The 12,055-nt window shown below is 35.9% G+C and overlaps 2 protein-coding genes across 2 annotated transcripts; one reads left to right on the top strand and one right to left on the bottom strand.

Moving 5' to 3' along the window:
* Positions 1–1,430: 1,430 nt before the first annotated feature.
* Positions 1,431–3,404, bottom strand: LOC117215437 (nuclear transcription factor Y subunit gamma-like). Its single transcript, XM_033461816.1, has one exon. The coding sequence runs from the start codon at positions 2,397–2,399 to the stop codon at positions 1,446–1,448; it is 954 nt and encodes a 317-aa protein (XP_033317707.1). The 5' UTR covers positions 2,400–3,404; the 3' UTR covers positions 1,431–1,445.
* A 5,769-nt stretch (positions 3,405–9,173) lies between these two features.
* On the top strand, positions 9,174–9,729 carry LOC117215436 (omega-amidase NIT2-like). The gene is made up of 2 exons (XM_033461815.1): positions 9,174–9,311; positions 9,399–9,729. The coding sequence occupies exons 1-2, from the start codon at positions 9,227–9,229 to the stop codon at positions 9,584–9,586; spliced, it is 273 nt and encodes a 90-aa protein (XP_033317706.1). The 5' UTR covers positions 9,174–9,226; the 3' UTR covers positions 9,587–9,729.
* The last annotated feature ends 2,326 nt before the right edge of the window (positions 9,730–12,055 follow it).

Raw genomic sequence — 12,055 nt, 5'->3', positions numbered from 1 at the left:
GTTTGTTTGGTTTGAAGGACCTTTACTAGGAAATCTATGAGATTTATGGAAGGTACTTGAGACTGTTGAGGGTACGCAGTGAGTATCCGAAGACATCTGGTTGCCATCTTGCCCGCGGTGTGTGGCCTCGGCTAGGTAGAGTGTTACGCGACGTAACACACAGTGATTTGGCCGACGATTTCGGCCAATCTGCATAACTTAACGCGCGTTTCCATTCGCTAGTAATTAGAGTCGGCGATGCTTACTTTGTCTCGGTCGGCAACGAAAAAGATAAAAAAGAAATCCGATTGACCAACGATAAGGGAACTTCCGAGCAGAAACCACAGATCCCATCTCGAGGAGTATGTATCGTCTTTAACGAGCCTTATTTTCGCTTTCGAGTTGCGTGTCACGGGAGACGAGCATATCTATATTCCCTTTGTAACTTGATCCGCACTGCACTGTGTGTATTCGATAATATTTTTCGCGAACGTGCGTGCTGAATTTGCTGGGAGAATTATTAGATAAAACGGAGAATATTGCAATTTCTACACAAAGGGCGTGTCACGATCTTTCAGCTTGGTCACAAATTAATATAGCGTAGTCTATATAAAAAAAATCTTACTAATAAAATTATTATACGATTTCCTGCGTGCACGACGCTCGAGGAATAAACGAAAGTGTAATTTTCATTTTCAAGGTTCGCGTCACGAAACATACGCATTTACGGATACATCTCACCACACAGTATCGTATTGTGATTGCAGACACGTGTTTGATCAGTAAAAACGGGACACGCGGTCGGTGAACGCTTGCACGTCAAGTACAGGATGTGAATTTTTGCGTTTCGTCCTCCAGGCCGCGTGAGAAGAAACACTAGACAGGCCTCTGATATATCGCACGGGATACGGGACACTGCGTTTGTTCCAGACGCACACAGATAGGCCACGCATGGACGAATGAGAACTTATATTCCGGCACAAGGATAATGATTGAGGATAGCGTCGCCAGATTATAGAAATTAATGGTAATCATCGTTCGACCGCGAATCCCGCGAATTCCCAGCTACCAGGAAAATGCTTATTTTTCTTTTCTTTATCAATACCTAAGTAAGTTTGAAAAGTTACATGTACAACAGCAACAATGTAAATATGGATGCTGTTGACATTTAGGAGGGAAAATGTCGATGACTATGAGAGTCCTCTTTCCATCATATGTATAGTTCGGATTAAAGGATATTTGTATCTCAACGTTTATTTGCACTTTTAGAAGTTTCTCTTTGTGTATTTTGTTTGACTTCCGGATTTTCAAAGATAACAGTATCTTAAGGATACAAACTTTAAACGTATATATTTTTCACACCTTGTTCGACCTTCGGGTTAAGTAAAGTACGGATTATGTACAAAGGTATTTAAAGCGTTATAAATCACAGATTTACCCAGCGTGGCATAAAACGAAAACTCAACTCACCAATGTCCTTGATACGAAGTCTTGACGAGTTTCACAGTGAAGAGGAACTGTATAGCGCACATGAGGAGACAGCAGAGGTTTAGGGAGAGGGCGAGTGCGCACAGCGCTAACGTCACCTCGTAGACAATCGTATACTCTTCCGGGCTGATCAGGCTACTCGGCGTCACCGTTAACGGTGAGATCTTCAGCAAGAAGATCAACGAGAGTAGCGCCAGTAACAACGACACTAGACACAATAAACCCAAACTGGTCAACGTCTCTTTCGCGCCAACCTCGTGGTCCTTGTGATTCCTTGACAGGGACGACGACCAGGAAGCGTTCAAGGGGTACGCCGTGGAACCGGGACCGGTTAACTGTCCCCCGGTAGTCGTACCCTGAAGAGCAGGTGCAGGCGAAGGTGTCGCCTGACTGGGTAATCTGGACAGTCTCGAGATATCAAAGCCTCCATTCGCTTTAGGTCTGCTGTCCTGGTGCAGCGGCGCCGGGGATATCACCCCCAATGTAGTCGACAGATTATTATTATTGTTATTGTTATTCCCACCGGCAACAGGACTGACGCTGTTCACAGAATGCTTCGACGTGGACAACGTGGACAGATTAAGAGCGTGCGAGTGATTCAATCGTTGAGAAAGATTGTTCACGCTCAACTGAGAATGATTCAAAGGGTGTCTGTGAGTGGAAGATGGCGTGGTGGCAGCCTGATGCACGTTGGCTCTTTGATGGACCACCGAGTCGTAAACGTCGACTCCCCGTCCTTGGCTGCCCCCTGTCGTTCCACGAACGTTGCTGTTTTGGTTGTAATGATGGTGTTGCTGTTGATCCTGTTGGTGACCAGAATGATGGTGGTGGTGGTGGCCGCCGTGCAACGAGCCCGAGCTCGCCTGGTAGTCATTGTGCTGGTGCCTGGAGCCCGCTGACGACGGTTGCCCCATCAGGATATGCTTCAGCATTACTCGACGCTGGAATGCCTGAGGAAGACTGCGCTTCTTCCTGCTCCTCTACATGGCGCTACGCGGGACTCGCTTCTGAGCACGTCTTTCTCGTTGGAGGTGTCTTCTTTCTTTTCTTTCCCAGTAGAATTTTTACACAATTCTTTCTCCCTTTTATCATTAAATTACCTGTAATTCTTAACGATCTTTAATCTTTGTCGCTTCTTCCCTATATATATATTTTTGTTTACTTTTCTCCGTAGCGAATTTTGTCTTTCTGACGCAGGATTAGGTTCCTGGACTTAGGGAGTTGCTACACGCCAGCTCCACCATGGCGACGGCATTCACTAGGCAGCCTAGATAGCCACCTTTCAGCTCACGCTTCGGGACACTTTTTTCGCTGAGATTCTCCGCGATGAGGCATGAAAGCAGAGACCACCGTCTGCGGAGGCATGATTATTCTATTGTTCCTTTTAACGAGTAATCGTTTTACTCGTGTCCTCTTACTAAACCGTAAGTACAAAAGACTATTATACTTAGATAGGTACTTGGTCTCAAGAACCAACTTATTTTGGTCTTTCGATTAAGTTCTTAATTAAATGCTCAATTAGATATTCATAAATATATCTTCATAATATTTCCCTCATCTATTTCTTTGACATTCTAGCAACCTCGTTAAGACGTCCGCCACTTCAACTTCTATCTACAAGTGGCAAAAACTGAAGCTGACCTTCTTCATGGAGAAACATGCCGGAAATGGCATCCGCACGTGTGAATAATTATACTCAGTGTCCAGGTAGTTCTTTCGATCATCCGATAGAAGTCGTTTCTGTTTTTCAGAGTTCGTTCACGCCTCCAGAATGTAAAAATATCCAAGGAAGTACCATTAGGAAGCAATGAAATTCAGAGCTTCTGTGGTTATTCCTTTTTCTGATTGTTTCTTTTCTTTGCCCAAAATGGATGATTTCTATATCAAATTGTTTATTCGTATTTTTTTTAATATTCCTTGAGATTTTCAATCAACTCGATTTCGAATTTCTTAGCACCCGATCTTCTGGTTGACGTCGTTAAGAAAGAGGAACGAGTGCACAGGAAGCATGGTCGGCGTGAGCATGATTAGATCCGGTCTGCCCGATGACCTTGCCAGTGATAATAGCGGTTCGTTAAGGTGGTTGCAGTCTTGGTTTGCTTCTGTTTCGATTTCCAGCGAACTCGTCAGCCGGCATGGCTTCCGAGATGCTCCCCCTGAAACAAGTCGAAGGGAAATAATTAATGGACTCTCTGTTCGATTGTACGTGGATGACAAGCTGACCGTAAAAAGAAATATACAAATACGATTAGAAAATATAATCCGAACCCCTTTCGGTTTGATCTGAAGGTTTCTTTTTCTACACGGAACCAAAGATTCTTATCTGGTTTATGGTGAGCTAAGGAACTCTTTGAAAACAGCATTTATAACTTTCGAAAAAGAGACAGGTATTTCTTGCGCGAACAATTGAATAATTAATTCGTTCTCTAAATATCCTTATTTGTTGTTCCTAAAATACATAATGATTGGAAGCTTCTTACGGGAAGCGCAATCAGCCGCTGATATCATTGAAGTCGAAACGCCATTAAAACCATATTACGATTCGCATGCGACATGCTCCATTCATGAAAACACAAAAGCAATAAACAAGTACAAATCAACGAAATAAATCCTCCGAGAACGAGACGTTACAGGAATTATACCATTGCGAGGATACAAAAGACTTGCTCATGAGCTACTTCCTTCAAGTAGTCGAGCGGTGTATTTTCCGGTCGTTAACTTCCATATAATGGGATATTAAAGAGTACGGACACAACGCTGCTATTTTTCAACTGTTCATTATCAAATTACGCAGCGGGAATCGTTGCAACGACAAAACTGTAACGACTCGTACCTGCGTATCTTCCATTTAGCTACGGTAAACGCTGACTTGTCTGCGTTTTTTTTCACTTCCTCGTTACGGAAACCAGGAAAAGTGATTCACAATACAGTTTCTAACTGTACTTCTCGCGATTCTTTCTTAGAAACAAGCAATTGCTTCTTTTCAATTTCCTAAACCTATAATAAAACAGTCCATTCCTTGAATAGAAATTAACTTTAAAACTTTAGGCGCATACATTGTACGTATCGTATGTATGTATTTTGATTTGAAAAGAAACGCGGCAAACGCCTTTGAAAAGACGTTAGGTTTTCAACACCTTAACTAACTTAATTCCAGCGAGTCGTAAATCTGCTGCATCTCCAACATCTGAATATCCATCTTTTACAATGACTTGTTCTCCAACTTATTAAAATTACATCTCCCCCGTTGCACAGACCTTCTTTAAAGGTTCCCGCGGCAGGTTGAACCCGCATCACGTATCTTCCCTCTTCCTTCCACCCCTGTTCCCTTTCTCTTTCTATCGGACGGGAAGAGCGGGAACGCTTAAAACGCGCGAATCACGCGAGCGCCTCACGATTTGCGAAACATCATGTGAAAATCACCGATCCGATCTCCGTGCGCGCGGTGCACCGTGGGGGTAACGATTAAATCGACAGGATATACTTTATTGGCTATTCCGTTATTACAGGCTGTAGTTGGCGGGGAAATAGTCATTATGGATCGATGAACTCCATTGTAACAACGCACCTTCGAATTGCATCGGAAACGCTTCTGTATTGCGTGCACCGTATAACCTATCATCGTCTGTTTAGGGTAAATCAGTGGATCGGAAGTTACGTTTCTATGTTTCTCGCCTGTCAGTATAACACTGTGCAAGAGATACAGCAAGATCCTAAAATCATTCGAGTACAAGTAGCGTAAAATGGTCGTTTAAATTTCAATAAATTAACTATTCATACGTTAATTGTACGCGGTCAGGATTAAGGGGTACGGCGATGGAGAAGATTTTGTTAGCTAGATGTTGAGTAAATAATCGAAGATGATAATTTTATAAATGTTTCGTATTTATGATGATGGAAAAGATTTAATTTGAGTTACGTTACGTTTGAATAAGATAGACTTTTCCAAGAGTGGAGGATTTGTAGAGATAGTGGACGTAATAGTAGTATGATTTAATACTTGATGTGTCTTTTTTTTCTTTGACATATAGGTCACTGTGGGGAGTAATATTGATCTAGATATAACTATCTTTTCTGAGAAGTACGTATATGCTTATGGGAACTATGTTTGGTTAATCAATAGAGCCATTCTTTTGAGAAATTGAATCTAGAAGAACTCGACGATACTTTGCCTTGTTTCAATAGTACATCATTTTAAAGAAACGCCTGCGATTATAGTATATAATAGCACATAGGTATATGCAAAATTGCATTTTCAAATAATTAAATCAAAAATATAGGAATGTATCAATGGGAAGAATATTTGTTAAAGATCTTTCCTTTTTAATCAAATTCGTCCAACAACCCCATTCTCGCAAACATAAAATGAACGGTGCCTTTCTCAAAGAAACAAGAAGAAAATTGCTGTCGTTCTAAAGTTCTTCTCCATTGCTAAACTACCGTTCGTGTTTCTAGTTACACTCCAATTATTCGATTGTAAGAAGCAAGCAATCCCTCCATCCAAGGGCTAGATATAGTTTCTCGAGTAGTTCTCTTCAATACCGTTATATCGATGAACTCTTTTTGAATAAAGTTCACATTTATAAAGCAAACACAATAATATACGACAGGACAATTGTAATCGATAAATAACATTTTATTGGGATATTATAAGAAGCTAAGTTATCGAGTTCTAATTGTGAATATCAAGCGCTCGTCGTTCGAGGAGATTACCAATATTTTCTTCCTTAACATTATTAATTACGAAGTTTCGATACCGTTTATGACATTAAGATCTCTTGATAAAGTTGTATCGTTAAAATCTTACTGTTCCTAGGGAAAATATATAGTTAATATATATAGTTAAATATATATAGTTAAAACCGGAATATATATAGTTAAAACTTCCAGAGGAGCATCTCGCAGACAAATTATTGATTGTTAGTGTCGATTGACTGTAATCGATATTTGGTGCGTGAAGTTGTATGTTTCGCGAATCTGCGTTGATGCAGGGATTCTGTTGCAAATCATAAACTAAAGAGCCACTGGTCAAGCTGAAAGAGGTTCAATAAATCCAGTGTTAGTGTAATTTGACACTTTATGTGCACCGGGTGTATGCAAACAGAGTTTGATGTTCTGAACACCACGGTTGTAAGATTTTATTGAGACCCCAGTATTGTATCCGCACGGTGTGACCCTCTGTTGATAATTGCCCTCTCCACCAGCCGTTTAGTCTCATCTGTCTATCGTGTCTTACCGGCCAGGGGGTTTCCCTAACATCTGAGATATCAGATTTGCAGCTCGGAGAGGACAGATAATTCGGAATATCCCAAAGAAGGGCAAGGTACTGGCCGAGCCCCAAATCACTTACGTAGAATTACTTACATAGAACAATCACTTACATAGAATTTTTTTTTTCTTTTCTTTTCTTTTCTTTTTTATTTTCTTGATGAAATTATAATTAATTCTCACGTCGAGAATTTTCAGTTAATTTACTTAGTATTATGCAGTGTTAGCTGATTATTAATAATAAGTTAAGACTTATTATAGATAAATATAATTTACTCACATAGCATAAATTCATTTAATTAATTATGAGATTAATTCACTTACATAATTATGACATACAAGTAAATTTTATAACCACAAATTTTTAAATGTTATACTTTGAATCTGTTCTTACATTTAATTTTAATTTTAATTTAAAAAAAAACCTTACAGCCAGTACCTCTAAAATATTCGATAAAAATTCTGATGAAACATTAATTGAAACATCTAAACGCAACAGAGAATGGATATAATTATACAATTTTCCAATATTTCAACATTCATTCATGTACATCGATTTTTATTATCACATTTGTTTCATATCTGAAGAATATGTATTTGTTGGCATCAAAATATTCTCTGTTTCAATCCTTGGTCATTTTAGATCGAGACTTCAAAATCTTCTTGATTAAAATTCTTAAATTTTTTTAAATGAGAATCATTAATTAGAGGACAAAAAGTTGTTTCAATTATTTGAACATTCTGCTATTCATACAATAACATATTTCATTTTAAATTAAAACGAGAATAAATACTATTGTGTATAAATTTAATAGAACGACACACGTGATTTGTAGTCAACACTGTGACAGTTTGTGCAATTACTTTTTAATCGAGTGGAAACGAGAGCATTTTCAAATTTCTATTAACCAACAGTATTATCAATCAATTTTAACAATGATTGAAGGTTGCAAAATTAAATATAAAATGATTTATTAATAGCATACGTAGTGTTAAATTTGCAAACAAGCAGCGTATCTTTTAAGAATAATAAAGACACCAGAAAATAAAGATAATATTCTAATTACATTGCAAATTAATGAATAATTTAAGAAATGTATTTTTGTTATATTAATGTATCACAGATTCTAGGTAAAGTATTAATTTAATTTACTTATTACTTAGGAGATTGTATTTGAAATATAATTACAATTTGTAAGGTGTAATCAGCACACCTTTAAGCTAGTAGATATTTGGTAGCAGTTCTCAAGTCTTGTGCAATATAGCACAATTGAGTTTAACCGAGTTTAATCCCTTTGACCAGCCAGCTTCCAATTTCATTTATGGCATAATCTCCTGACAACTTCATGCCCTTCAGAAGAAACACAATGTCCTATTATCGTTTTGTGATCGTTGAATATGATCACTCTAGCGTTTTAATCTCCTTTCTATGTATGATGCGGGTATACCGTTTTCTGTTGTTTTTAGATTCAAGTGACGAAAACTTATGAAATGATATTTTAAGTTTAAACTGATCAATTAATTTAATTAATTGATTTATTGTAGCAACAATGGTAAATTATTTAAATAGAGAAAGAAATTTACAACGAAAAATGTATGAATGTAATATTTGAAATCTAAAATGATAGATTATTGTGCGAAAATAATAAAACTCGCAATGTCAGCACATGGTCTCATTAGAACGTGTTTAACGAGCGTAGCGTAGGCGTGAAAATGAAAACGTTGAGGCTCTCGTGGTGTAAAAAGGCTAAATTCCTCATAAAAATACAAGAAATGAGAGGGAACGTTCGCCCTTGAACACATAAAACAAAAAAAAAAAAATAGAAAAGGAAAAAAACCACAAATTTTAGTGAAGCTATTTTACTGAAACTTATTATATCATTTTAACAGCTATATATAAAACGTTGAATTATTTCCTCCTTCGCGCAGAGCAATTTTACTTCAAATTTCTAGCTTCAGAATGATAATAACGTATTTGTAATTATCAACAAGCTTTAAAAATATGGAATATTCAGCCAGATGAAATATAGGTAAAGTATTTAGAAGAAAAAAGATTGAAATGTTTTATGTAAAACGATTAAATTAAGTGGTTGAGTTTGAAAATTTGACTCGGTTTAATAATTCAATGGAAAAAATATTCGCCCTATGAAAAAAAATTCATGTTCCTGTCGATATATCGGCGAGGTGCTCCTCTACTTTCGACTGCTCTGCAATTCAAATGCAATACTTGAATATACATGGCGAAAGAAATGGAAATTGAGTAATTTAAGGGAACCAATTACTCTCGCGTCGACGTAACTTCAAAATGTTTCACGTGTCGGTGTTTGCGAAATGAAGTTCGTCGTTATCCGATTAACACGCTTGCAGATGCGTTCTTTTTGTTGCAAAGTAAATGGACAAATTGTGAACAAATAATGTTTACAATTACATAAAAATTAATGTCCTAAACTTTACCAAGAATTATTAAAAATCCCTGCGTATTGCTTACGTAATGTTGATATTGAGTAGTACCATACATAACCTCAACATTATGATACTTACAAACATCGCTAAACAAGTAGTGCGAACGATGTCGAGTAAGTATTCACTATGTAAAAAGTATTTATAGATAAAAAGTATGGGAAATATATAACCGAATGTATTTAACTTTTCCAACATTTTAGCATTTCGCTTGGCGTTGGTACAACTTGAAGTAAATGAAGTAAAACGCAAAAATGTAGAGCAGGCAGTTTCCTACATTTCTAGCGTAAAAGAGCACAATGCTGATATTATAGCTCTTCCTGAATGCTTTAATTCACCATATGGAATACGTAATAATTTGTTTTTTTTCAATAATTTACTATGTGTATAACAACTATATAGAAAAAGTAAAAGTAGACAAATTACCTTACCGTTTATACTTCCATAAAGATTGTGAATTGATTCGAGAATATAGGATTTCCCCATTTTCATGATTATCGTGATTTTTGTATAAATATATTTTTTAAGATACTAATAATTGGGTACTTATAAATTAGTATTATCAATTATTTTGCATTTATAATTCCGCCTCTAGTATAAGTGTTAATTGAAAACTAACTTTATGTTTCAAAAAGTACTAGCAAAGTCGTTGAGTAACAAGCCACTGATGCTAACACAAATAGCATTGTCGTAATTAAATATTTCTAAATATTCATTTTTCATTTTGAACCTGTAGAAACAATTTATTATATATACTATTAGCTAAGAAATTGCATATTTAATTAAGTCGAAATATAAAACTTAGTTATTTTGATAATTTAGAAAATAAAAAACTGACAAACATTTCAATTTAATTTATGGTTGGAACAAAAGACAGTTATTTTTCATTAATTGAAATATTGCAATGCAGAGTACTTTCCTAAATACGGCGAGAGTATTCCTGATGGTGAAACGAGCGTTGCTTCATCGAACGCAGCTAAAGAAAACAACATCTATGTAGTTGGTGGTACGATGCCTGAAATAGAGGGCGATAAATTGTACAATACCTGTACTATTTGGGGTCCCGATGGAACTTTGATAGCAAGACACCGAAAGGTAAGTAATATATTCCTTTATGGCTTTGAATTTGAAAATATCGGGGTGAAGAAAGTGACTCTATCTAGGAATAATTTAGGAATATACATATGTACATACGTATACTATAACCAATTCTATAATTTACGGTTTATAAAATACGTTATGATACGGGAAACGCCCATTTTTGTTGTAATGTGTTTGTTGTTGTATAAATTTTTCACATACTTAAAATATTATTATACTTATTTTTTCTCCTTTTTAAACATTATTAAATGATAAGATTTTTTAATAAAAGAAAGTGATAAAAACGCTGTCAGTTATTAAATAAAAAATAATTAAAGTTTAGGAGTTGGTAACTTTGATATTAAATTACAAAAGTTGCAGCAATAGAATTAGCTACCACATTTTTATGTTATTAGGTACATCTATTCGACATCGACATTCCTAATAAGATTACTTTTCGAGAGAGTGATTCACTCAGTCCTGGTAACTCCCTAACAACGTTCGATGTGAAGGGCTGCAAAATAGGTATTGGCATTTGCTATGATATTAGATTCGAGGAAATGGCACGCATTTATCGGAACAAAGGTACAGTAACTTAATCGATCAATACTTAACTAGCAAAAAATTAAATATCTTTCTTAAATATATTCTATATAAAATTAATATAATCTGTAACTCTGTATAAAAAGAAGCTTAATTTAAAAAACCAGTATATTTGCTGAAAATGAAACAAATAAAAGAATTAAAAGCACAATAAGAGGACTGTCCTCGCATATTCAGAAATGATGGAATGTGAACCGTGCAACTACGAAGTTAATTGGTATTCGGTGGCTTCATATTTCCTGCTTCTCTGGGTTAGGTTGCCAAATGCTGATATATCCAGCGGCATTCAATATGACCACTGGACCACTGCACTGGTCATTACTTCAGCGTTTCAGAGCGAATGATAATCAATTATACGTTGCCTGCATATCACCGGCTCGTGTTCCTTAAGCAAGTTACGTCGCATGGGGACATACACAGTTGACCAATCCCTGGGGAAAGATTCTTTACGATTTGGAAACTCAAGAGAATATGGCAGTCACCGATATCGGTAATTTACAGCTTAAAATTAAAAGCGAGAGATCCATGTTGTAATTAATTTTTAGTCTCGTTAATTTATCGATTTAGCCATCTTCCTCTGTATTTGTTGAATTTATTAGTAAGCATTACTTATTACTTCGTATGTTTCTTTTTTCTAACAGATCTAAAAGTTGTTGAGGAAGTAAGGGCTCGGATACCTACATTTTCTCAGAGACGTACAGATTTGTACGACACTGTCTGTAAGAAGGAGTAACTCTACACTAAAACAGAAAATGTTTTTTTATAATATTTCTACTACAATATCCTTTTTTTGTGAATTATTACTAATTTCTTGTCATTTGTACTAAATGAATGACTCAATTAAGAAAACCAAAACGTTATAAATAATAATCTGTATATCTTGTGTATCAACATGTAATTGGATATTATAATAATATAGGAATGCTATAATAATGTAGGATAATAATATAGGAGAATAATAATATAGAAAAAAATACATGCTTTTAAACACCTTTAATATCGATCACATAAATTGGTATAATTCACAATGATTACGCATACATAAAAGACCCCATACCATAAAATACCATAAAATTTTACTTGATAGTAAAATTTACGATCAAAAGGCAATTACGTATCGTTTAACAACATTTAATTTATAACACCTTTTAAACATTTAGACAGATTAACACATAAC

Source organism: Bombus bifarius, unplaced genomic scaffold, assembly GCF_011952205.1.
Source record: "Bombus bifarius isolate JDL3187 unplaced genomic scaffold, Bbif_JDL3187 scf7180000009619_frag, whole genome shotgun sequence".
Lineage (NCBI taxonomy): Eukaryota > Metazoa > Arthropoda > Insecta > Hymenoptera > Apidae > Bombus > Bombus bifarius.
Note: the sequence above shows the minus strand (reverse complement) of the source record. Positions and strands in the feature narration are given on the sequence as shown.

Bases quoted from the DNA above. Each gene is read 5' to 3' on its own strand.
- LOC117215437 (XM_033461816.1), bottom strand. From the start codon at position 2,399: ATGCTGAAGCATATCCTGATGGGGCAACCGTCGTCAGCGGGCTCCAGG.
- LOC117215436 (XM_033461815.1), top strand. From the start codon at position 9,227: ATGTTGATATTGAGTAGTACCATACATAACCTCAACATTATGATACTT. The intron at 9,312-9,398 runs GTAAGTATTCAC...CCAACATTTTAG, and splicing joins AGTAGTGCGAACGATGTCGA to CATTTCGCTTGGCGTTGGTA.